Source organism: Ostrinia furnacalis, unplaced genomic scaffold, assembly GCF_004193835.3.
Source record: "Ostrinia furnacalis isolate ACB-3 unplaced genomic scaffold, ASM419383v2 OfSCF6651, whole genome shotgun sequence".
Classification (NCBI taxonomy): Eukaryota; Metazoa; Arthropoda; class Insecta; order Lepidoptera; family Crambidae; genus Ostrinia; species Ostrinia furnacalis.
This window is the reverse complement of record NW_021136890.1, coordinates 174,545-201,094: the sequence shown is the minus strand read 5'-3', so window position 1 is coordinate 201,094 and position 26,550 is coordinate 174,545. Positions and strand designations below refer to the sequence as shown.

General features: G+C 36.0%; 1 protein-coding gene across 4 annotated transcripts in view; it reads left to right on the top strand.

Annotated features, from left to right (window-relative positions):
* Positions 1-5,793: 5,793 nt before the first annotated feature.
* Positions 5,794-26,550, top strand: part of LOC114362595 (four and a half LIM domains protein limpet) — a 108,716-nt gene continuing 87,959 nt past the window's right edge. The window contains exons 1-2 of one of the 4 annotated variants that reach the window (XM_028318051.1): positions 5,794-6,223; positions 6,294-6,379. In XM_028318051.1, coding sequence (XP_028173852.1) covers positions 6,182-6,223; positions 6,294-6,379 — 128 coding nt within the window. In that variant the 5' untranslated portion in view covers positions 5,794-6,181. Of the gene's footprint in view, positions 6,224-6,293; positions 6,380-15,461; positions 15,641-24,832; positions 25,175-26,550 lie in introns of those variants that run through there. The other 3 variants (XM_028318047.1, XM_028318050.1, XM_028318049.1) reach the window with 3 other exon arrangements.

Genomic DNA, 26,550 nt, shown 5'->3' with positions numbered 1-26,550 from the left:
AATTTATATTACAAAATTTATCACCACCTGTTTACCTACCGTTAACCACTTCACTGTGACGTCACATATCTTGAGAACTATCTAGTGAAATTTAATCTTTTTTATATCATCCCCGCCCGCACCCCGCACGGTCCCCGTTCTCGTCCCGCCCCTGTGCCCCCGCGTTCCGCAGGCGAGGTCTCATTTAACCGGTCATACTATAATACATTTTACAGAGTTCTGATTAGTTACTAAGGTGTATACAATGCAATGCAATGCAAAGCAAATGAAGAATTTCATTTACGATTCTCAGCACTACATTCATCTTTGTCTTTGAAAAAAGTTTCATTAAAAAATATTTTTTTAAATTAATTTTTTTTTAGTATACTAGTAGGTACTAAACTATTAAAATTTTCCTTTTGCCCTTGTTACTTAAGCCATACTTATTTTACCACCCATATCGTCTCGCAAAGTTTCTGCAAGGTTTCCGAAACGCTGTTTATGTAGTTTCGGGGATCTGTCACCGTCGCTCATGCTGGCATCGAGTTTTATGTGAGAGGGATGGCAACATTCGAAACTTTGGATTACGTTTTTCGGAATAACCCGTTGGGCTCTATTAGCTACTATGCTTTTCCAGGCTTGTCAAAGACTGTTGCCATGCGATTTTTTACCTAATAACCCCTCAGATTAACGGTCACACCTTTGGTCTAGTCACGAAAATCGCTTACTTAATTACTAGGAGCGGCTAATACCAGCTAGCACGGAATCCATTTACCATTCAAATTCGTCGGGACTACGAGTATTTGTCACTCATAGTGTGCGAAAACGAATACCCGTATTCACAATATCGAACGCACAGCGTTGAATAGAACTCTGTGATTGGTTCGTGAGTCATCCTGTGCGTCCACGTTCACTGTGAGACCTCATAGTAATGTTAGTGAATACGGGCGTTAGTATAAATAAATTCAGCCATCTGGCCTTCTAAGATCCATACTTTCCTACTAATATTATAATACGAAATTAAGTGTCCGTCTGTTTTCCACGCCTAAACCGCTGAACCGATTTAGATGAAATTTTGTATAGAGACAGTTGGAGTCGCGGGAAAGGATATACGATAGTTTTGATCCCGGTTTTTGAAAAGGGACGCCCGCAAAAAGTGTTTATATCAGACAAAATTTCATGCAGGCGAAGCCGCGGGCAAAAGCTAGTAATTTATAAAGCACTCAAAACATGCTACATAATATTATCAAATCTTACCCTATTTCCATTATAAAATCAATTTCCTTTACAGGAAGTTTGCGAGTCTCGCAATACGAGCATGTCATCTCCGGAACTACTGATGTGATTCTGAAAGTTATTTTTATAAGAGAAATGCTATAGTGAATTAGTGACATTTAACACTGGGCCTCTAGTCTTAACAAAGCTAAATCAAACAACATTTAAAATTCCCTATGAATCCTACTCAAATACTTTATAACTAGATTGAAAATTGACGTAATTACGGGGCTATTCCCACCTCTCGTTCCCACCGCTGCAACTCCTGTGTAGCCAAGATCTACAGCTTGTCCGCCAATAAAAACCCAACCAACTAAGGTCAAATTAGACGTAATGAGGGCTATCGTTTTTATACTTAACAGTTGGCACCCCTGGCGATTGACAGGACCTTACTCTACAGTGGCGCCATCTTGATTAGTGCAAATACGATAGTCCTCCTACCACTTTCGCGCTCACCAGTTGGTGCCACTGTCTTCGCTACTAGCAAGTGACAGGACCTTACTCTACAGTGGCGCTAACTGGTGAGCGCTAAAACGATAGCCCTCATTGTATATTACTTTGATATTACACGCAAATATTAGTAACCCTCTGGCATAAGTCCGCTACTCGAACTAACAAGCTAAGCTGTCTAAATATAATTTCCAGGAACATTTTCCTTTTCCCAGCAGCATGCATAAAGCCGACTGAAACTATACACTAATTAGGTTCCATCGGAAACGCAGGTGAATGAGTTAATAATTTCCAAGTAATATTCGTCATGGAGTATCATAGAGACTTCTCTGAATCGACTGAAAGTGATTTCACACTAAGCGGCTCAGCACTGCCACTCTTTAGTGCTCTATTGACTTTGAGTGCCAAAGGAACATGCTATGTACTTTAAACATTGGACGCAGTAAGTTCTTAATATTTATTTCCTTGATTTTATTTGACAATAAAAATGACACTATCAATCTTACGTTCCAACATGCACTGCTCTTTTATGCTGTTTTGTCCATTATTGTTATCACTTTAAACACTTCGTAAAAAGCTACATTCTTCAAATTTTTCTATGAGTCGAGATCGCATCGTTATAGGTAAATTAAACCGCTTCAGCAAGAAAGAGCATGTAAAAAAGCTGCCAGAAGTACGAAATATTCGTCGATCGAGCTGTAAGCATGGTCTTAGACCACAGCAAGCTTACAATGATAACGCTCAATAAAAGGCGAATAATATAAGGTAGAAAACTACAATAAGAACGAAAGCGTCAAAGAAACGTGTTGTACTCGTACCTATGCCCTTTAGAATATTACTACTGCTAGGAATGCAGGCTCCAATACTTCCAATCCCGGAAACGAACTATAAAACGCGACGTTTCCTGTTATGCAAACCATTTCACATTCCTAGGGCTTTGACTCTATAAAGCCTTCACACAAAGTACTGCCTGTGAAGGCTTATATTCGTAAATGATTGAAAAATTGAAAAGCCTATGTTGTCTTATACAAATTCCAGTATATCCTTGTACCGGGCAGAAATAATACTGAATTTAATACATCAAGTCCTTATTACTCGCATAGCCTTTTGTTTTGATCTTCCAGTTTTTCTTAGTATTGTAATAAAATACATGAAATACTTATTTAAGACAAATGTATCTATTTATTATTTTTCTAGGGCTCACCAACATTTAAACATGTTTAGGTGGTCACTCAGCGTACCTAAAAATTTATTTTTTGTATTAAACATCAGCAGCGATGATAATGAGAATATGGATGTTAATTCATTAGATTACCAACCCCTAAGGATACCCCGCAGTAGGTGAAAACTAACTGATAGACAGATGGGGAAACTTGTCACTTGTACTAGAAACCAGGATCTTCAAGGAAATGGGATGATATGACGTCTTTAGGATGCTCTTGGCCTGTATCTCACGTGATGGAAAGTGATGATCAGGCTGAAGGTGGAAGCCAGCTTCACCCGGAATCAACCACCAACCACGGAGGAACTGGCTATCTTACCTCTAACTGCCGGAACTCAACAGTCAACAATGCTATTAACATTGTTGTTATAGCCACAAACTTAGATATGATGGTGGTAGCTAGCCAGGCGGACTTAGAACTAGCCGTACCACCAACCAAACTGAACAGAAAACTGTCCTAATGGGACTCGAACCCGGGACCTCTGCGTCTGAAGCAATTGGTCTTACCATTAGCCCACAGAGGCGGTTAATAGCAGCAAAAATTGGTTTAAACTCCAGGAATGATAAAAAGATAAGTCAATAATTTTACGTAATTCAAAAAATGGATACTCGTCAGCATTGACCCCTTTCCAGGTGAATCAATATCATATATGAACACGATGAGTCATAGGACATTGTGCCGTCTCATGGTAGGTTATAAAATAGTCGGCAAATAGAGAACACATGTTTCCTATACAATACGATTTTATAAACAGAAAAATTACTCACTCATTACGTGTGTAACCCTATACATACTTTGGTGTTAAGGTAGAAGATATAGCGGGTAAAGTGGCAATAGTTATCACCACTATGTGCGCCATATTTTGTCTCTTCATAAACGGCCAAGGAGTGGAATCGGCTGCCGACAGACGTAGTTTTTCCGAATTTAAAAGACCTCAAATTAAAACTGTGTTGAATCCATTAACACAAATAATTTAAAAATAAGCTCTAGGTATTATACCTAGAATAGTAAGGTGGAAAAGTGGACCTTTCTGGCCCCGTGTGATCGCGTGATGACAAAACACCCCATGATAAAAGTTCCCCTACAAATATGCACAAATTGAGCACCCTTTTAGCTTACATCCCTCTACCTGTTTTATATCTTGACCTTTTATTGTGAGTAAATATCCTGTAACAAATCCTAATCTTTTAATTGAGTATCTATCTTTTAAACCTAAATAAAATGTCCTATATTTTACTAAGTAAGTTCAAAGTCAGTGGCTTGCGCCGGCGCTCCCAATTACGTGAATGCCCTATATGGTGTTCAAGGCTATTGCGTAAGCAATATTTCGAGGAGTGATCCGATGACCGCTGATGATACCAGCGACCAGCGACAACCAAGCCGCGTTGTGTCAACAGCACGCGTGAATGTAAACATTGCGGTGCCAAAAGGAAGTTTAAGCAAAGCTGTTTGAGTGGAAACTGTCGCATCCGTTAGCACATACTTATGTAGTTATGCACATTATTATTACCTACTATTGTTGGTTTAATGTTGTTAATTAATACTATACTTACATTAACATACAATTTTAGCAATTTAGTAGGCACTTAAGTAAAAGGGAGGTAAGTATGTAACTTTTATAGTTGATCATACTTTTTTTTCGGAGATTTGTTTATATGGTCACGTTGACCATAATGATACATAAAAGCGTTTATAATTATATCAATTTACATTAACTTTCAAGTGAAAGTATTACACTTTCGTTTGTTTTTCCATAACTTACAGCGCCACAGTTATTGCGACGAGTAACACGGTAAACAGACGCCTTTAGCTGTAGTAAATATTTCAGCTACTCCCCGATAGAGGTCGCTTGGAACACACGGCGTTTTAGTAGTTGTAGAAAACTGCAATAGATGGCAGCACTAGTTTGAAATCTTGTATGATTCATTATTGTTACGAGTATTTAATTTGATTTATAGTTTTTGTGTGTGTAAATTATAATGGTTCCTTTATCATAAATTACTGTAGTCAATTAATTATTATTACTACCCAATTAGACTTAAATAATGAGACTTGAGAAATTTTGATACAAAAAATTCGGCAAACAAATTGGTACAATGTTATTGACCCCGCAGGGCAGTGAAAACCCTAATAAGGGCGACCATTTAACAGGCAATTCTACCCAAGGGTGTTGCAATTTGTCGTCTCGATAGCCCAGAACACATTTTAGCTCTGTTTGCATGACACTAAACAATCCACACCCTAAGGGCTGACAATAACCACCCACCCACGTCCATTTTACTCTGAACTCCGCCACCACCTCTTGTCCATACCGCTCCCAGACTGTTAAAAACTTTCTATGGGCATTCACGGCTCATGATAAGCTGGTGGAGAAAAACCTCGTGTACCCATTGGAAGGTGACCACGATCACGTCACCTTCACAATTGAATCGTAACCGTAAAACGTAGGCTAGTATCACGCCGTCCCCCTACCTGGAAACTACCCTCGTTTCACTCCTACTTAGTTTCCATCGTGGGCCCAAAATACGTCGCTTCAAAATGGGCTGACTGCCGAGATGAACTGGAGGATTCGACGCTTTCTGAATATCTTAAGAAACCTTTTGATAATCCGATTAATTGTTAGAAAACACAGAAAAATTCACAAAATGAGGCGAAGAAGAGAATCAATGGCGTCAGTGTACAAGAAGACCACCAAATTTTTGTCGAAAAAGATGCCGAATACTCGAAAGTATCGATTACTGATAAAAGTGATGGATGAATATGATCGAACTTCGAGTCTGAAAGAAAATAAATGTGAAATCCCAACTGATGACGAAATAGATGATTTTGGGGAAAGAGATCTTGACTATTATTTGGGAGTTCGAAAAAAAGAGACATACTGGAGAGATCCAATTGGAAAAGAGCAGATAAGAAAGGACTTCCTCGTGAATCACTGCGGGATATCTGAGGATGACTACGATGAAAACTACAAAACTTTGAATAGTCAAAAGATTTCCTACGCCATTCCGCCAAAGCTTAAGCAAGTGCCATTCAAGATTCATAGGAAAACAACAAAAAAAGGCAGCCACAGAGAGCACGAGTCCTGGCGTGAGAAGACTGGACTATTCAAAATATTTCGAAGAGACAGTGAATACTCCACGTCAGATAGTTATAGCGAATACGATTCCAATGCAGACGATAAGATTTCTGAGGACGTCAGGGAAAATGACGATGAGGAAAATGGCGACAGGGGTGTGGCGGAGAATCTTAATTATATGAGCATTTACGATAGCTTAGACAACATGTTGACTTTGGAGGTCTGGTGCTTTAATTTTTATTGAACATGTTCTCAATTTACACGATCTAATAAGTATTTCCTTGTTACAGGGTGTGCGGATCAAAGAAGTCTCCGAAGGAAGACCTTGCGACAACTGCCCAGAATTGTGTCCGGGGTTCATTCCACATGCTTGGAGGTAAGATTAGTTTAATGGATTAATTTGAAACTGCGGATTATTTATCGCTTAGGAAGTAATTACCGAGCCTTGGAATCGTTGACCTAGACAAGTGTATTGCAGAATCACAATAACACGGTTACATTATAAATTTTTCATATCAAACTTACGGTTTTATCAGTTAACAATACATAGGCAAGCTACGTAATCTTTATAGTTTTTCATTCGATAAGAATCTCGTTAAAATAAATTACACACATTAGTCCATAAATCAATACGACTTGATGCTTTGTGCCATTACCAAAATTAATTGTTGAACAAATATTTACTCATAATCAGTGAGCTCGCTTCTTATCAGTCGAGTTGAAATGTTGGGTCACACTATCGTTCTTTCATTCAATTCTTAAACATTGTCGAGTTTGTACGTGATTAAAGTTTATTGCAAGGATAATCGGACAGCCTTGCTCTCTGGCGTAAGGTCATCGCCGCAAGCGCCTGTCAGGCAAACATTAAAACATTCGCGACTCGCTGTCTCACTGTCACCCGATCATTCCGAGCGCTCGGTTGTGCGGCCAATTACGTGACCCAATATGTGTTTATCTCTGAAACAATTGGAGTGGGCGGAGATCTACCGAAAAGTGGTTCGACCTGAACCTGAACCGGTGGTGAAAGAGAGAAAAATACAGAAATTTCCATCCCGGGAAAGAAATTTTGCTGTTAGAAGGAGACGAAACAACAACAATAACAATGTCTGGTCTCACGCCAACTGCCCGAGCTGTGCCAAGATCGCACAGCAGGAAAGCAACGGCTGATAAAGTGTGTGTTCTCGAAAGTGTTTGAACCTGAACAGTGACTTCGAACATGTGAAAGAAATTGACTCGCATATCCCCTAGCTAGGTAGTTTAGTTTCTACGGACTTGACCAATTATGTATTTATGGAGAGCCATTTATCGTGTGTTTATAAACATTCATGCTATCGTTTGACGTCAAACACGGATCTTGTTGAATTTTAAATTCGAAGACTACATTGATATTATTTCCATTTCTTTAGTATATTTCAAAACTAAGTTGTTATTCTTGTTATTTCAATTCATTGTCTCAGTTCTCGGTATATGTAGCTACTTACTGATGTGTTTGAACGAGCAAAAACTAAGCAATATTAACGAACACAAATTGAAACCTTGTTTGCTCCGCACGGTCAATGAGTTAGCGCTATAAAAGGCATTATTGCTAAATATAGATGAAATACATTGTTGTGATATTATGTAATAATAAAAGTTATAGATTTTTATTGTATACTCGAATAAATGTTATCAAAGTGTTCCTATTTTATTTTGTTATCTTCGCCAGTCGCAAAACAGCATTCGACTGAAATATCGATGACACATATTGCTCGTAGGTATACATATTGTTTGATATATTGATCTGTACATTCTGCAGGTGCAGTGCAATTTGATTAAACTATAACCAGACGTAAGACTAGTAAAACCAGATGTATAAGTATTTATAAACATTGTAGGTACATACCTACACAATAGATAGATAGGTTAAACTACTCGTATACTTGCGGATATGATGGATTTTTCACTACTTTTAAAAGTCACTAAGTTCTACACCTTATCGAAAGTAAAAATGCGATACCTAATAATTATCACTACTTATTGTTATGAGTATCGTCGTGAAACTCGAATGAATCGATGTGTGAAATACAATCACCTAATCATGTCGTCATGAACTCGATGTCACGTTTCTGATATAAAATGAAGTCAATAACAAACAGTATATTTTTAGAAATTTCAGAAAGAGACGTGTAAGATCATTTTGATTACTAAGGGTACCTTGGTACTATTAGGTACTTATTCTGTGCTAAGGGCTGATATCTTTTAACTGAAGAATAAACTTTTTATTTTGACATATTTCCCATACTGAAACTGCCAATGTGCCAAACTTATCCTTCAGTTATAAGTTATCATTCTGACGATTGAAAAATCAGCCCTAAGTAAATTTTCTGACGTTATGACCCAAAGTTATTACCTATCTACAATGGTAGGCCTAGTTGATGGAAAAAACGTAAGCCGTTTAATCATAGGTAAGTATTCTCTAGAAAGATGCAAGATAATGATAACGTCTCTAATGTAGGTAAATAAAAATATTTAGTCCTCAAAAACGGTCTTACCTAATCATTACATAGTATAAAACAAAATCGCTTTCCTGTCTGTCTGTCCCTAAAGTATTCTTAAGATCTTTAAAAATACACCTTGATGCGGTTTTTTTTAATGGATAGTGTGATTATGATTATACTTCGTCGCTGCATCCTCGAGATTTTCATATTTACCAGGTAGTCCACTTCTCATTGTACTAGGCATCGAACATTTTAGAGCATACAATACAAAAAATTACTTGTTATGACTCGATATCCGGCGGTAGTGGGGCACGCTTACGTCACACCCCTCCAACCGTCGAGTCGTCATTCGCTTCGATAGTGCGGGCATCGTAACATCGAAATTTCTCGTTCGTGCCGCAAAAATTAAATTAAATTGGAAAAAGTGTATGCTTCGCGTGTGTTTAAATGTGAAATGACCATAAAAGTAAACATTTCGATAAAATACAAAGTTTTTACGTCGTCTAGAGCGACGCGACATTTGGAGGATAATAATGGCTACCTGTTGGGGAATCAGGAGACCGGATCAAGGCCGCAAGTAAGTGCTCCGCCAACGAAAGTGCCTGCCAAGCTGCAGTCTGCGAGGAATCGCGCCGTATTGCAAAAAACATCACTCATCGTGAATCACAATGATGACTACGACCACTCTGGCAAGAGTGTACCGACCGAGAGGCAGATGAGTTTGGGGAATATTTAAAACAATTATTTTGTTTTTACCCAACTGTAAAAGGAATGGCAAAATGTTTTCGACTATGTTCAATCTGTGCTCGTACATAGGTACGTAATATATTGGATCCTAATTTAACACTGAGTTGTGCTGTGATGTGAGTTGTGCTGTGATGAAGTTCATACCGTGTTCATGGAATCTTACCTTAATGCTATTAAGGTAATCTATGTATTTCCTAAGAGTAGTGATGCGATTACTACCGAAATACCAAAATCGTAATAAAGAACCTCGATGCGATTGAGGTCAAATACGAATCTCTTAGAGTAGTGATTATAATTTATGGTTAAACAAACTTACCTTAAGTGAAGTTTGACCGTAATTATACGAGTCGCTGCATCCGAAGAGATTTTCATTCCCGCCCTACCCCTAAGTTTACACTTAACTTACCCTTACTTAACTTTAGCGAAATCATACTCTGAAATGAATGACGACTCGACGGTTGGAGGGGTGTGACGTAAGCGTGCCCCACTACCGCCGGATATCGAGTCATAACAAGTAATTTTTTGTATTGTATGCTCTAAAATGTTCGATGCCTAGTACAATGAGAAGTGGACTACCTGGTAAATATGAAAATCTCTTCGGATGCAGCGACTCGTATAATTACGGTCAAACTTCACTTAAGGTAAGTTTGTTTAACCATAAATTAAAGAGGAAGGTTTATATATCTTTAAAATATGTATATTACAAAAGAAAAAAGCCGAGAAAATATATTGCACCCGTGCGAAGCCGGGGCCGGCCGCTAGTAAATAATATACTCAGCATCGAATGTTAACAATTTATTTTAAATCTACTTTTCCGATCGATCGATCGAGTTCTTTTTTGATGAAAATGAAAACAAATTAGTATTCAAAAGTTTATTTTTTAGATATAAGGAATAATAAATATTATTTATTTTTACGCCAACAATGCAGCGATGGATGACTAAGAAAATGACACAACGCTTTGCAGTTTGTACCCACAAAAGATGGACATTGGACACAAAGACATTGTCTGTCTACTTCACCAGTCATTAATCTTCTGTTTACACAAAATAAATAGCATTAGCAAATTAGGGTAATTAGATTTGACTGCCCAGTTTGCTCAGTTAGACAAACGACCAACTTGCCACCCATAAACCTGTAGATAAGGGTCAATAAAATAAAGTTCCTGCTGACCCATTACTAAACGTTCTATAGCAATCGTATAGTCACAAAATGCTATACATTTTACAAACTATTATTTTTTCCTAACTAAGAGGGCATTTGGAGGCGTTGTGTCTATAAAGTTGTTGGATCTAATAATAAAGCAACTTATATACTCAACATCAAATAAACCGCACCTTCCGCGACGCAAACCTTAACGATTTTCTCCTGACACAATCATGGTGCCCCTACAATATTGGTGTTATTTGAAAGCCCAATAAATATCCTTAAAGAAAAACACATTTAATTTCTTAATAAATGAATAACATATACCATAAATGTGACTTGAAAAAATACCTCACTTTGGGCCCACCTATGGGATCAATTAGACCAATTTTTATGATAATAAAACCAAATAATGATTTCACGTGTCCTCTTTAACAGATGGATAGCAATTAAACCCAACTTAACAGTCTTATAGCCATAAAAGTTGGCTCTAGCGTAACTACCTATTTTTTGAAGAAGTGACTCTGGATCCTTCTAAAGACACATTTTTGGGGTAAAAACCTTTCCTTTAATGAAATGAAGGTTAGAACTAGGCTTTTAAATGGTACCAATATTGGTGGAAAGTGGGGATGCATACTTACGTTTGAAAATGCTTGTCGCGGGAGGTGCGATTTATTTGACGTCGAGTGTATTAGTTTATTTTTTGTTGTACGTTTCAACCTGTTTAACCAATAAAACTATTTATAATAATCTATTATAATCGTTGAGCGAAGTAATGAAAAATAATGAAATGCCTATGGCTGAAAAACGGAAAGTCTTCAATGCTTGCATATTGCCATGTCTTACATACGGATGCCAAACTTGGGCCTTAACTGAACAACAACAAAATAAATTAAATATATGTCAGAACGGGATAGAGAGAAGCGTTCTAGGAGTGAGAAGAAAGGATAAAATGCAATTAAAAAAGATCAAAGGGAAGACAAAGTTTGGAAAAGTACAATCATTATGCAGGAAATTAAAATGGCGCTGGACAGGACATATGTTAAGAGAAAAGAAAGAGAAATGGACCAGAATAATTACGGAATGGTACCCTAGAGAAAGCAGAAGAAGTAGAGGAAGACAACCAAAGAGATGGGAAGACGATTTGAAGCAAGTAGCTGGGCCAGAATGGTTACGTACAGCAAAGGACAGAAACAAATGGAAATCCTTAGAGGAGGCCTTTGTCGAAAGACAAGCTGTTAAGAGGAGAGATAAGCCGAATGCCGAAAATACCATTTAGTTTTAATGAATTTTTTTCTTACCTCTAGTTATAATTTGTAATATTATGTATAGTGAAATAAGTTAAAAAAAATTAACAGCAATAAAGGCTTATATTATATTATATTATATTATTATAATAATATACTTAAACTTTGTATAATACATTATATGTATACTTATGGCGCTTGATAAATTATTGTTTATAAATAAACAATGTCAATGAACTCCTCTTACGCCATCTATCGGCAGGCGGAAAAACCTGGCAAAATATAACTAGAGACATCTGTCGTGATTTTGCTTCAAATTAAATAATGATAAACGTTGTGGAAGTCACCAAAACTCGTGCATAGATGTCGTTCCAATCAGTTTAAAGTTAGCGTTTCATTATTTGCAAAACTTTTTTTTCTTAATTTTAATCAGTCTGTCTGCGTAAACCGCAAACTCTTTTTAAATTCCTTGATCATGGTATACATACATCAGTTTAGCCATCTGAAATAAACACTTCCTGGTTTGTATGGGAGGAAAGTTAAACTTCATTTTTGACCGGTAAAAAAAGCTTTCATTAAATTCTTTTGAGCAGGGGCCAAGTCTAGTGTCGAATAGGGCATGTAATATCGGAAGGTTTTCAATTCCGATATTGGATTCCGATATTAGATCTCAATATCGGAATTCCGATATTAATATCGGAATTGAGTTCATGTGCTATAAAATTAATATTTTGTTATATTTTTACGTTATGGGCATCCATTGCATTTGGTTTTTTATGTGACAAGAGGCAAACGAGCAGACGGATCACCTGATAATGAATGGTTACTGATAATGAGCCTATATGGACTAGCAAATAATTAAAGTGTTTTTGTAAAATCACAGGTATCAAACAAACTTTTACTCCTTCATTATATTACCCTGTTTTATGTTGGTGGAACGAATTTTAGAGTCATTCAAATCACGTGTTACAAAAATTGTAGAGAGTGGTAAAAAACTTGAATATGCTTGTAATTTGTTCCTTTTTGATTATTGATGTACAGCTCACAAAACCACAAGCCATCATCATCATCATGTCAGCCATAGGATGTACACTGCTGAACACAGGCTCCGATGCTGATTTTCACAATGGCCGGTTGGTGGCGGCCTGCATCCTGCGCCTTCCTGCTACCTTTATGAGGTCGTCGGTCCACTTTGTCCTACGCTGCGCTTTCCGGTACGTGGCCTCCACTTCAGAACCTTGCTGCCTCTTCGTCCGTCTGTTTTGCGTACTAAGGCAGAACCGTTGGAAAACCTTATCACAATGCTCGAAGACCTTAATCGAGTTTCCCAACAGGTAGGCCTTCGGATGAATATGGAAAAAACGAAGCTTATGTCGAATGTCCATGTTGCTCCTTACCCAGTTTCGGTTAGGAGTTCGATTCTCGAGATTGTTGACAAGTAAGTATGTCTATCTTGGACAAACGATTAGCTAGGTAGTTAGATGCAATTTCGAGAAAGAGGTAAATCGTCGAATACGAAGACGAAAGTCTTCAATTAGTGTGTGTTACCAGTGATGATATACGGCTCGAAAACGTGGCCTTTGAATATAGGGCACAACGTGCTAGGGAGAGGGATAAGCTTGATGTTTCTTTACGAGATCTAATCAGAAATTAGGAGCTCCGTAAACTAACTAAGGTCGCTGATATAGCCTGACGAATTAGCAAGCTGAAGTGGCAATGGGCAGGGCACATAGTACGCAGAACTGACGGTCCATAGGCCAGTAAAATTCTTGTTTTAAAGGGAGTTGAGATGTCGTTCTTTGTTGACCAAATACCTATGGCAAATGCTAAAATTGATTTAGAACAAGTTAAATTAACCATAAATAGTAAAGATATTAAAATATTTGCAATGGAACAAAAAGTGATGGTGAGAGACATGAGGAAATCATTGGTATTTGCCAATCATGTACTTTGGGCTTTGTGGCAGGTTGTGGCGAGTATAAACGCTTTGTTTAAAATCTCAATTAAAACTTTTATCTGATTCCGATATTACGATATTGGGTCGCTCAATATCGGAATTGAAATATCGGATCTCGCAGTCCGAGATTCCGATATTACGAGATTCCGAGATTCCGATATTCATGCCCTAGTGTCGAACCCGTCTGCACCACATTTGGTTAGGCCTATCTACTTACGACATAGGTAACATTATCTTACAGATTCACGAGTATAATAAAAATAAGTTTGTAAAGTCATGATAGCCGAACTTGTGGCCGAACGGTGAAGGGATCGGACTGGCCGACTCGAGATCCGAGGAACGTGAGTTCGAATCCCACCGCGCCGCTCGACTACTGTGGTAAGCCCACTCGTAGTAACACAAGCATATTTAGCTTACCACGAGGGGCTAACGGGACTATTAGTAATTTGTGCAATACAAATTACTAAGTAATAATCTTTAAAAAAAAACTACCTAATATGTATGTAAGTAATGTTCCGCAGGTGTAGCCATAACATTACGAAGATAAACCGTTTATTTTCGACAGAAACTAAATGTCACGCTAATCTCCCTGATAAGATACGGTGTCCCGAAATTTTTGTGATACTCTTTCTATTGAATATAAATCGCTGACACACATAATTCAAAAGGTATTTAATCCTAACTTATCTTACTTACCTACTAAAATTATAAATGCGAAAGTTTGGATGGATGGATGTCTGGATGTCAACATGTTTGTTACTCCTTCACGCAAAACCTACTGAACGGATTTTGATGAAACTTTACAGTGTTATTGTTAACGCAGAATAACATTAAGCTATAATTTATGACGATCTGTAACAAAATAAATTTCTCGTAGGTTATACCGCGGGCAAAAGCTAGTTGATAATAGTTGAATAAATGGCACGAAGGAAAGTAGGTAAGTGGTAGGTCTTTCGCGTTAAACCTATACGGTCAAAATAATAAATTTTAGTAATTACCTACCTCATATAAATGTCAATTTAATCCAGCGTGACAGAATTAGGTCCTGAATTTCAAAATAAATACAGTGCGATGTTGTAACCTGGGTTTTTTAAACACTAATTAATTAGTGCTAGGTTGCCTAACCTAGTGCTAAATTATTCTTTCTTTAACCACTTGTAGGGTTTTATTAATCTAAGCTTGTAGGTAAGTAAACCCATTTTTAAACTAGGTAGGCTAGCCTACCTAACTAGGTAGGTACCTACCTATCTATTAACACGACAATGCGGGTTGGTGGTAGAATGAACATTATTAGTAGGTATTTAGCCTACCTCACTGTTGTTATCATTGTTACTGTTACCACAGAATACATATGCTGTTACTTCGATAAGGTTAACTGTAGGGTCAATGACCTCCTGACAGCCTACAAAATAAAATCTGCAAGTCTACAGGACAGGAACATAGACAAAACAAGTCTACAAAACGTGAAAAGAATGTCGGCATTATTAATTATTTATTGTTTTGGTATCTAGTATTAAGAATACAAACTAAACAGCTGATTCAAATACTCATTCAATTTTGCGACTTACGGCTTACAAGATAAGAACTTATGTGCTAAAGACCGCTTACGAGGAATATTTTATCGCGCATGTAGGTATGACATCATCGTCCCTTCCCCCTAGCTAACTAGATTACTTATCAAAGAAATCCTAACAACCAATGTTTGTAGACATCCTCTGGCAGTCTTTCAGCCATAAAAACTAAAAAAATGCGTATAGACGTACAGAGTTCACGCACTGTTTTGGTCGTTTCGCGCCATCCGTCGTCGGAATCCCTTGAACTTGAGTGCGAGCGAAACCGCGCGGAGGTAAACAAAACGCAAAACGTGCACTCGTTGACGCTCATTTGTCATTTGGAACGCAATCGCCGCTGGAGCGCTAGTGTCGTGCGCGCTCAGTTTCCGAACGAAGTTTAGTGCTCGCGAAAATAAAAACAAAACGTTCTCTTTTCAAAATTTCGAATTTTGAAAGTGTAGTGTGTGTTCGAAATAGTGTTGGAGGCGTGTACAGTGTATGTTAATTAATGTAAATCGTGTGTTTGTGTATTTTTCTGTAAATATGTCATTGTTACTGCTCATGGAGGAAATGACGGCGAAATGACCGATAAGTAGCTGATACTGTAAACCAATGTTAGACAATAGATGATGTGATGAATAGGTAGGTTGTATAGTTTATATATTTTTTTTGCAAAAAATATTTTTTTTATTAGTTACTTACTAAAAGAACGGTGGGTAGGCCTACTTAGGTAGTTTAGGTACCTAACAATCAAACTTGTCAATGGATGCTGTTATAAATGGTGTTCTAAGTTTTTATTTTGATCTCTAACTAGTAGGTACTAGTATTACTTATTAATTTAATTGAACAAGTTTCTTTTTTCATTTGAATTATTATATTTAAGTAAGTAATAATCAAAAACTACTAATGAAGAAATTACCTAGTATTAGCAAAACAACAAAACTTACAAGATAATTTTAATTACGCTGCGATTACCGAGTTCATTTAACTTCATAGACAACCGCCAACAAAGAACCCGATTGGTCATAAATACGAATCAATTGAGCTAATTGATATTTACGGCTTTATTCTAACGACTTGTTGATCTTAAGAGATTATTTAGGGAAGATTCAGCAAAGTCGTCTTGTTTTGCGTAGTTTAAAGAACCCTATGTATTTTTTGGTGTTGTTTACACTCGAGTTATAATAGTTACTAAAACAAAAAAACACCGAAGAAAAAATCAGGGTAAATATCGCAAGAACATCATGAATGGCCAGTTACTTATGGATGGATAAAATCTTTGAGGAATTTGAACCAGCAGACATTAGTTTCGCAGTCGGGAACTCTAACAACCTACACTATCTAAGCAGTTAGAGTTGTGGTTAGAGCGACTAATAAGGTCGTTGATTTTGACCTTGCCAAAACCTACCGAACTCCGCGATTGTGAGGAAATTAGGTAATTATCCGAGTTGGTCCGTCAGTTCAGTGATCTCATTTTTTCGTATTTTTTTAAAGATATAACTAGCTACTTACGAGCATGAATACTATTTAGGTCCTAATTACTTATTCATTTTTCCCGAGTCACCAGGAAAACTAGGGGCATGCGGTAAATAGGTAGGTCACAAGCACCTAACAGTTATGTCGAATTATCAGTTTCCACTTCCACTATCAATTTGGTACCTAGTATGAAGGACCCGTATAGTGTGAATGTGACTCATGCATGCTTTCAATGTTGACTCAAACCACAGCTCAAACTAAGTTTTTCGAGCAAATTCCCAGCGCATGAGACGGCTTCTTTCTGATTCGGGCATTATTATGACGTAGGTTTTACCTTATCAAAGCGACCATCTAGCGTAAATCCTTGGAACACTGTTTGCTCGATGATGTTATGTATTTATTCGTCAAAGTTATGTGAAGTAGCAATTTTTTACTCATTTGATATTATCTTGAGTTTAGCATTTGCATTAAAGTAACGTAGAATGAGTTTACCAATAAATATTTTACCTAAATACCAGCTTAAAATGTAAAAGAAACGGCTTACGCGGTGATTGCTGGTGGATTTTCAATTTTAAACCAAAACGTTGAAATCTTTAGGTACTTAGGTAGACTTTAAAAGAGTAATAATGTCAGCCCGCGGGGAATTCCCTGATTCTTTAATAAATCGTTATAATCGTCCAACAACAAAATCAGAATTTCGACAGGGCAGAATTAAGAGAGCAAAATATGCGGCTTAGTTATTATTGTTTGATGTAAATTGTTTCATAGCAACTAAAAATAAGCGGCCCTCCTCTGGTTAGTATTGAGTAGGATTAATAAAACGTCTAAACATTAAATATGATTGATCTAGGATTAATGAAGCTGTCAACTTAATAGACTTGTGTTATCTACATGACGTGACGGCTCCATCGTACGCAACTCCAAACATTTAAATAGTTCACTCTGAGGTTCACTCCAATGTAGGTAGGTACCTACTTTGTTTCTCTTGCTAATTGGCACTAAGCTTATCGTTCTTCTTCGGAGCAATTCATTTGTAAATAAATGCGTACGCGTACCTAACTTACCTACCTAAATCCTTTCCTGGGCATTCACTTTTTTCATTGGTAAGAAAAAAAAAGAATTTCTCACAGGGCATAATATGTACATATGGATCCTACCCTAGTCATAGTCGGGATGTTTTTCTTTTCATTTATAAATGTGAAATTTAATGATTTAATAAACAAAGAATTTGTTTCAGCTGTGCAGTGAGTGAGCAATTTATATTGATAAGTAACTTCATAACATATTGTTAATCTTTTAATTTTATCGATTGGTTAAATATGACGTTAAAAGAGTAAGTAGCAAAATTATCTTGGACACGACACGTCTCAATGAGCACATCTGCCTGAATTGTTTACATTCGCAAGAGTGGCGCGAAAAATATTTACATTCTCCAATCACGGCCCGAATAGCCGTTGCATTATGAAGATAATTATGTACATAATAACGTTATAAATAAATCATCGCTATTTCGGTTTATGCATAATAGTAATAAATATTTTTTCTCTTCCTGATCATTAAAAATAAAAATGGTAGGTACTTACTTCATGATTGATAAGATACTGCCCACTTTTGACACTTCCTTTTTTACTGTGACACCTACCTGTTAATTAATTCACCTACGTAATAATAACAAAACGAAGTAGGTATGTCAGTCTATACCTACTTAGGTTTACTAGTGAATTTTTAAAACGTATTCTAAAGTACCAAAATAAAATTCAGACTAGGTACCTATTAGTTTAAAAAAAGTACTTAATACATAATACCTATACTTAAAAATGTAATGTAGGGTAATTGCGCCGGTTTTCCGTCCAGCTCCTGTTTTCGTCCATTTGACCGACTTGCCACAAACAAATACGGAAAATTAGAATACAAACCTAACTTTCCGTGCAAGTTTGGACTTGTTACAATCTATTATATCTAAGTAACAGTTCTGCCTGCATGAAAATGTAATTTGACAAGTAATAACTCCAAAAAAATCTACGGAAGTTGCTGCTGCACACAGGTGAATGGAAAACGTCGTCAAGTTAGAAAAAAAACGTGCCGGTAGGAAACTTTCATGGTATGTTTAATTACTGTTTTAGCTACTTTACGTAATGTTTTTGGCACGTATGTCTAATTATTAGCATAATAAACACTATTTTAAGGGTTTATTAAAGTTTTTGTATAGAAATCATAGATAATTAAGTGGACTAATACTAGCATAACAATTTTGCAAGATTTTGGTTTTCGTCCACGTGGACGGAAACCCTGACACCTAGTTAATATTTTTAATAATCATTTTACTTCAATGGACCTACAAAATACAATGTTTTTTCTTCCAATATGATCTTTATTGCTATTACATTAAACATTTTAGTTTACGTCCACTTTTTAACAGTGATAAACCCATAAAAACCGTTAAAAAGATGTGGACGAAAACAAAAAACAGCTTTAAACGTTGTTGTGTTTTCGTCCATGACGTCATGAGCAAGCACTGGGGTGGACGAAAACCAAAATTAGCTATTCCTGTAGATTAGTTTTCGTCCATTTGTCCTTCGACCTATTGCAATATTTTCCTAAATTTAGGTAAGAAACTTATTTATATCTTTTTGATATCATTTGAAAGCTAACAAAATTACCTTTCAAATGATATACCACAATCCATAGTTACTGTACTGTAGAATTGGTTTTAAGTTAATAATTCAACTGCACCCTTTTTTCTACACAGTGGTCGAAAACTAGCGTACACTAGGACGAAAACTGATTTTTTTGGACGAAAACTAGTGAAATCGCCTCTTTTGCATAAAATATTTTTTATAAAAAAACCCGTGGTATTTACTTATTGTCATATAATATTAACGTAAAGTAGACTATATAAGGACTAAAATGACATATGATACATATGAGTAAGGGTATTTTAAGATATTCATTTCGCATCACAAAGTTGGCAACTCCGATAATTGGACGAGAACTAGCGCACTTACCCTACTTGTTTGGTGGAGTGTGAACTCATTCAAACAGGTTTACTTATTATGTTAATCAGGTAACTGTAACATCACTAGCGCTGGCGCCTATTGTCCTGTCAAGTCAGTGACAGCCGCAGCCCAAAGCTTATTGCTTTTTTTTTCTTTGACCTCTGTTTAGCGCCATGGCAAGATCGTGGCAAGAAGACATACAAAAAATGCCTATTTTTATTATCTCCAAAAATAGGCCTACAGAACAGATGAAACATAGGACTTCTTACATAATTTTTTTCGTAAAGATTGGTTAATAATCTAGTAAAAGCATTTCCTAGTTCAAAAGTAACGTATGATGTTTGCGAATCTTTATCGCAGGTCAAGGCTGCCGCGCCCCCTAATGAAAATTATTTTATTACCTACAGCATTTTACGACAATCTCACTATCATTAAGTATGTTCTGTTATCATAACGGCAATAAAATTATTTGTAATGCCCTAACAAGATTGCAATTACTTAGATACAGTTTTAATGGCAAGATTATCGTAATACCTGCCTAATTAATTAATTTAAGTAAATACCTTTATTTTCTTTTCCATTTTATTTTCTATTTTAAAGCTTCTGCATGATTGAATCAGCCATATTTAATGTTTTAATTAATTTCGAATTAATTTTTAATTTCTGTAGGGTGTCCACGATTAAAGTTACTTGTGGACCTGACCGGAAAAATTGGCTTTAAATATATTCAAAAATTGTTACGTGAAACTTTTCACTGTCAAGTTTAGTTATCGTTATAATTAACGAAAGCATTTTTTTGTAAGCAAATTGACCCATTTGTTTTACTATTAACTAAATTTACGACTAATAAAGCTTCACTAAACAATTGTAATTTTCATCTGATGTTAACCATACGGTGTCGATAATTTTAATATCATATTTATTTGATTTTCGAGAGATATCGAAATAAATCAGAGCATAGTCAAAGAGAGTTTAGAAAAGTAAACTAGTATAAACTTAAACCAAAGTCTAGTCTGGATTTTTAAAATTGGTTTAGAATAATAATAATTGCAGATGATGAGAAACAGCTGTTATTAAATATTTTTTATACTTACATAAGTATATGATTTTTTAACAAAGGTTCGTTTTAAAGTAATTTATGTATATTTTTACATTTATTCTACGCATCAACAATTTCAATGTGCGGCCAATGCTAAGTAATTGTCGCCTGTCTAGATTCATTTACTTGCAGCTACGACCTTGGTCAAAGTAACAAACGCGTTTGTATTTCGTCAAATATGGTACCTACTGTCATAGTATACGAAAACTTATGAATTTCTTGATCATCTACAGAATTTACACTTTGAATTGTATATTATGCCTAGTAGTATGTTAGGTTTTTAAAAGCACATACCTACATAATTAAAATGGTTCTTATTCCTTGCCAAATTTCATTGGTTTCTTTTCTACTTAGAAAAGTGGATGCATATTTTTGAACTTAATTGTACAACTGACACGATGAGGTCATGTTTCAAACAACTTAGTAACTGCCTTAGGAGTTTAAATAGTACTTCTTCGATATTATCAGAAGCCTTCTCGTAGAGACCTATCGCCTGTGTTAATCGTCATAAATAATCTTTTAATCATTTTTTTAACCTATAAAAACGTAACGCAGCCTAATTAAATCTTTGAGGATTGAGTATTTAGCAGAACTGCTAGTGTTTGAAGAATCCGACCCGATTAACTAATAGGTTAAGTAATTAAGGCGTAGGTTACACAAACGTGATTCGCGGTCACGCACCTATTTAACGTAGGTCTAGTTTCCCATAGTGAAACGATTCTGCTACTTATCTTCATTATCTTATTATGAATACATTGATATAATCTTTCAGTCTAATGGAAGTAATATTTTTGTAAGTATCTCTGCTTTTATCCAGTGAGAGTCGTTAAAAACTTAAAAAACAAAGCCTAAAAGGTAAAACATTGTGTGTAACTTTAGAATAATGAGAAATGACAGCGTTTTATGTCAGAATGACAAGAGATATGACTTCACAACAAAACGCCTACGTTTCTTCGGTCATTATGGTATAACTGTGTCACTTACCATGTCACTAGTCACTAGCTGGTTATGACCTACTAACTAGTGGTATTGTTGGAAACCTTACATCATTTGCGATCGTCTTAGACTTGTCTTGACCTATATTACCCGTTTACATACATTATCCGAGAAACAAGCCTTAGAGAAAATACCGCTTTTTAGTCATTCTTCAGAGCAGATAAAACGACGACGAATAAAACTAAAAAAATCACAAGGAAGGTAAAAAAGTTTTATACATAGTACTAGCGGCCGTCCGCGACTTTGTACGCGTGTATCCCGTATTCCCGTCTTACCCTCTTAGGGGCTGAATTTTGCAAAATCCCATCTTAGTGAGCACCAACGTTCTAACTAAAAGGAATCCCCATACAAAATTTGAGTCTCCTAGTACTTGTAGTTTCTGTGATTTCGTGACGAGTGAGTCAGTAGTTTACTAGCTAACAAATCAAAAGAAATAATATAGCTAATTAGTTTTAAAGCTACTTAAATCACTTGCTAAATTCGTGCCAAAACTAATTAAGAGTTAATTATAGACCTTCATTAGGCTATTAATATCGCTATTCCAGGAACTGTCGTCTTTCAGAAAATGTTTGAAATCTTTTTAAAGAATAATGCGTCACGACATTAGAAAATTAGTAACTCATTCCGTTTATTGAGTAAAAAGTAGGGAAGCAATATATTTCAGGAAAAATTCAGGATAATAAAATGAATACCACCGCGACCGTTAACCTCAAAACTGTTTGGCAGAATATATTTTATTCACGCACATCAATATTCTTGTGCAGGTCATTAATGTCATTTGACATTTCCTCGATATTTTTTTCAACGCGCGCGTTGCGCAGACGCTTGGCGCGATGAACATGCGATGTGTTAATTTGACAAATAGGTAGGTAGGTGTGTTTATTTTAGCGATGCAGTGACATAATTTGCAAAGATAGTGATATTGTTATCGTTATTTATTCGTGTTTTACTCAGCTTCTGCAAGATTTTTTGCTAAGGATTTTTATGTAAGCAAACTTGCATCTTTAGTGTCAATCTCTGGCACTTTACAGAACAAAATTATGAAACTAACGGAACATATCAAAACAAGATCTTTAGGCATGTCATCTATGTCACTTACTTTACCATTATTATCAAATTAATATTCCCTAGCCTTTAATTTGCAATTTGAAAATTTATGACTCAACGTCTCACAGGTTTTAATTGGTCATACATTATCTAGCATATCTATCACATTTATCATGTTCGATAGTTTATAAATAAGCTAATTAGGTGTAACCTAAATCAAACATCTTGCCAGATACAGGCAGACATGGTAAGTAGTAGCCAATAGCCATATTAGAAGGCTCCCGTTAAGGCGGCCTTAACTAGACGACATCAGTCATGCGTCGACATTATAAATAAAGTGCAACTAAGTATACGCTTAGTTTATTACCGTAGCGATTGAATAGATTGTTTTGTCGCCTACAAAAGTTTTGATATTGCCGCGTAGACGTAGATGTAGTCATAACATAATACAAGAGTAAAAAATTGCGTCTTGGGTCTGAGCAAATAGCAGCGCCCTTTTAGACCGAATCGACCATTCAACGAACGTTTTGGGAGCAGCATTTTTGTTGAAAATGATAGTAATAATAAAATATTTATTTTCAAAAATTAGGTAATACAAGGACGAGCAGTAGTTATTGCACCTAGACTTGCAGACGTTAAAATTGACAAGGATAAACCTTGAGGTAGTGCAATAACATTGTTTAATTGTTATCTTTAATTCTGACGCATTATGTATTACATTAGTCACAATGCTTGTTTTTTTTTTAACTTCTGGACGAGTGACTAAAATCGCATAGCAATTTTATCAAAATAAAATCCTTTTAAGTCCTTGTGTAGCGATAAGCGTAGAATGCATTTGGAATCTCTTAGGGTGACAATGTTAAAATTTACATTTTAAAAATAGAAACCAACGCATTTGAAGACGCTAAGGTTGGTCAGATTAAAATTTAAATTAGGACGCATTTTAAAACGTTGTCTTCCAAGTTGTATAAATTTTTCAAGGCTAGAGTGAAGAGGCACTTACAGGGCAGATATGTATTTAACATCCTTGTCTGCATCTCACTTAATTGTACTTAACACCAGGTGCGATTGCGGTCAAATACCTGGTTTTTATGCATAAAAAAAAGTCAATTACACAAAAAGCTATCAAAGTTGAATGTATTTGATTATGTATTTTTCACGATAATTCAATTAAAATGGTACTTGGTTTTATATTAAATTTTAAACAGACGTTCGTATGGCCATTCTACGCTGAGAGACAATGGCCACGGTGAATTGTTTAAATTGGAACTTCCTACGGTTGGACCACGCTTATTACGTCGTGTAATGATGCAATTGCGATGCAGTTTGTCGTCCTGCATGTAAACGTTTTAAATTGCTTTATCGTCATATTAGTCGAGCTTTTTGTATGACATAAAATACTAACCCCTTTACTAATAAAAGTTACACGCGCGTTACACTACACACTTGTTTAAAGTGACGTTTTTAGTATAATGTCATTTTAAAGTGTAACGCGTGTGCTATTACTTATTCTGTGGCGTGTGTAAGTTTTATTGGTAAGGGGATAAGAAAAGACTGCGTAAAAATTCAATTGAGCATTGTTACGCAGTTCATATTATTTCAAACATTTATGATGTCAAAATGACGTTTTCAGTGTACAAATAAATGGAAAACACATAAAATTAAATCAAGCGTCGCAACAGCAATAATGGATAACTCAGTAAACTAACTACACAGAAATAATAAAGCCACATAACGTGTTATGAAAGTAAATACATAGTAGTGTAGTTAAGGTAAATGTTATCACACAAAAGCTAACTTATCAGACTTACAAACACGCCTTTAAATGACTCTTTATTTTAATTTGTTAGGTAACTCGTATTTGTTGATATACTTTTCTTGTTTCCTTAATGCTCAATGATTGTCAGGTTTCCTGCAATTGTTATTTAGTTTTGTGGTTATTTAACACGGTTATTTTATTTCCTCTTATTAATTATGGTGTACTTTATTGTAACATTATTATTTTATTTATACCTTACAAATATCTTCCTCCTTGAGCAGTTACAGGATAGTATCGTGAAAATTATCATAAATCCTACTATTTAACAGTTTATTATTATCACAGTGACAAACGAACATTTACTAGTAGCCACTTATCAGTGAAAAGATAGCTCTAACTAGTAATCCAAAGATAAACGATCGTAAATCGATGCAGAGACCAGCAAAGAATAGACTGTTCCAAACGCAGAAAGTGCATTCCATTTAAATGCCGCCCACGGAGACGGGTCGCGACGGCATGTTGTGCCTGTCGAGACACGAAAACTGTCATTGGGACGAAGCCCTGAAGTCCGCTGAGCTGACGTGGTCAGGGCTTCAGTATTCCTGCCTAAAGATCCTCCAGTTATACTGCAGGGTCTTCGAAAGAGAAGATGTCCTGGATATGGTCATTAGGTAAGTGTTTTTATTACTTTATTGCTAAACTTTCACTAGAGTTGGTGCGGTCCATAGAATGGAAAACCAGAGATAAGCTTAGTTATAGCGTAAACATCATCTATAATTATTTGGTGCCCAAGCTTCTATCATCCAAAACTGAGGCTAAAATAAATTGAAATACGGATATCAGTGACCTTACGGTTCTTTTACTGTCCATAAAATAAAAATAAAGATTTGCAGATGACTGCAATAAAAGCGTTTCAAACTTTACTTCCGATCATCAATGGGATATCTCAATCTTTAATGTTGGGTATCTTCTAAACGCTGACATTACACAGTCGCTGCAAAAGCAATGGTTTCCGCTTTTTACGTTTCGCGAGTTACGCCCCTGCCCTGAAATCAGACTGTTCGCTCATTAGACCGGCCATCAACGTGGTTACGACCAACCGATGCCCACAATCTAAATTTTAATGGCCGTAAGAATGTTGCAGCGTGGGTCGTAATGACAGCGATGAAAAATCTAAGAAAATTCTTGCGAAATCAAACTAAAATTATTGTTAATAAAGTTACCTGTCTAAAAAACCGTGTTTAGTTTGTCTGGTTTGACATGATCAATTAGATTTCTTTGAAGATAAAGTAGTCTAGTAGGTAAAATCAGTTTGTCTGAGCTCATAAGATAAATAAGCTCATATAATTTTATGTCTGTGCAGCATGCATCAGTGAACAAGAATACACGTAGATTGTTATACAGCCCACGCCTAACCTACACTGTTAGGTAACGCAAAAGCATAGTCTAAAGTAAGATCTATTTCCGAAGGTACGGTTATTTTTCACATCGGAGATGCGGTCATTACTCAAATATTATATCCGCATTCGCTCGCTGCGGTTGTAGTGAAGCCAACGCTCTAGCAGCCATCATCGCCTCTATTACTATGAAAACGAGGAAACCTGTGCTTATAAATATTTATAATAAAACCGTTGTTTGTCAGTGGGGCAGTTTAGCTGAGTTTAGTGGCAACCGCACACGTCGTATTATTATTGCTCAACAACAAAGAAAGTAGCGCGAAAAAACTAGTTACAACATTTACGGAAATGTTAAATAACATAATGTTGATGACTGGTTCACATAAAAAGTATGAGGCTAAGGAACACTGCCGTATATAAAAATTCACTGCCTTAAAAAAATACCACACCTCTGCATGATTCCAAGAAAATCATTATCGTTGTTGATTCTGCTATTAGGTTATCTTAGTAATGCAGTGTGAAAGATAATGTTAAAAATTTGTAAACAAAACAAGTCACAATTTAAACAAATAATATTTAATTAACAAATGCATTTAAACATTTATACATAAAAATATTTTCCTATCAAACATCACTGACAGCAATTTATT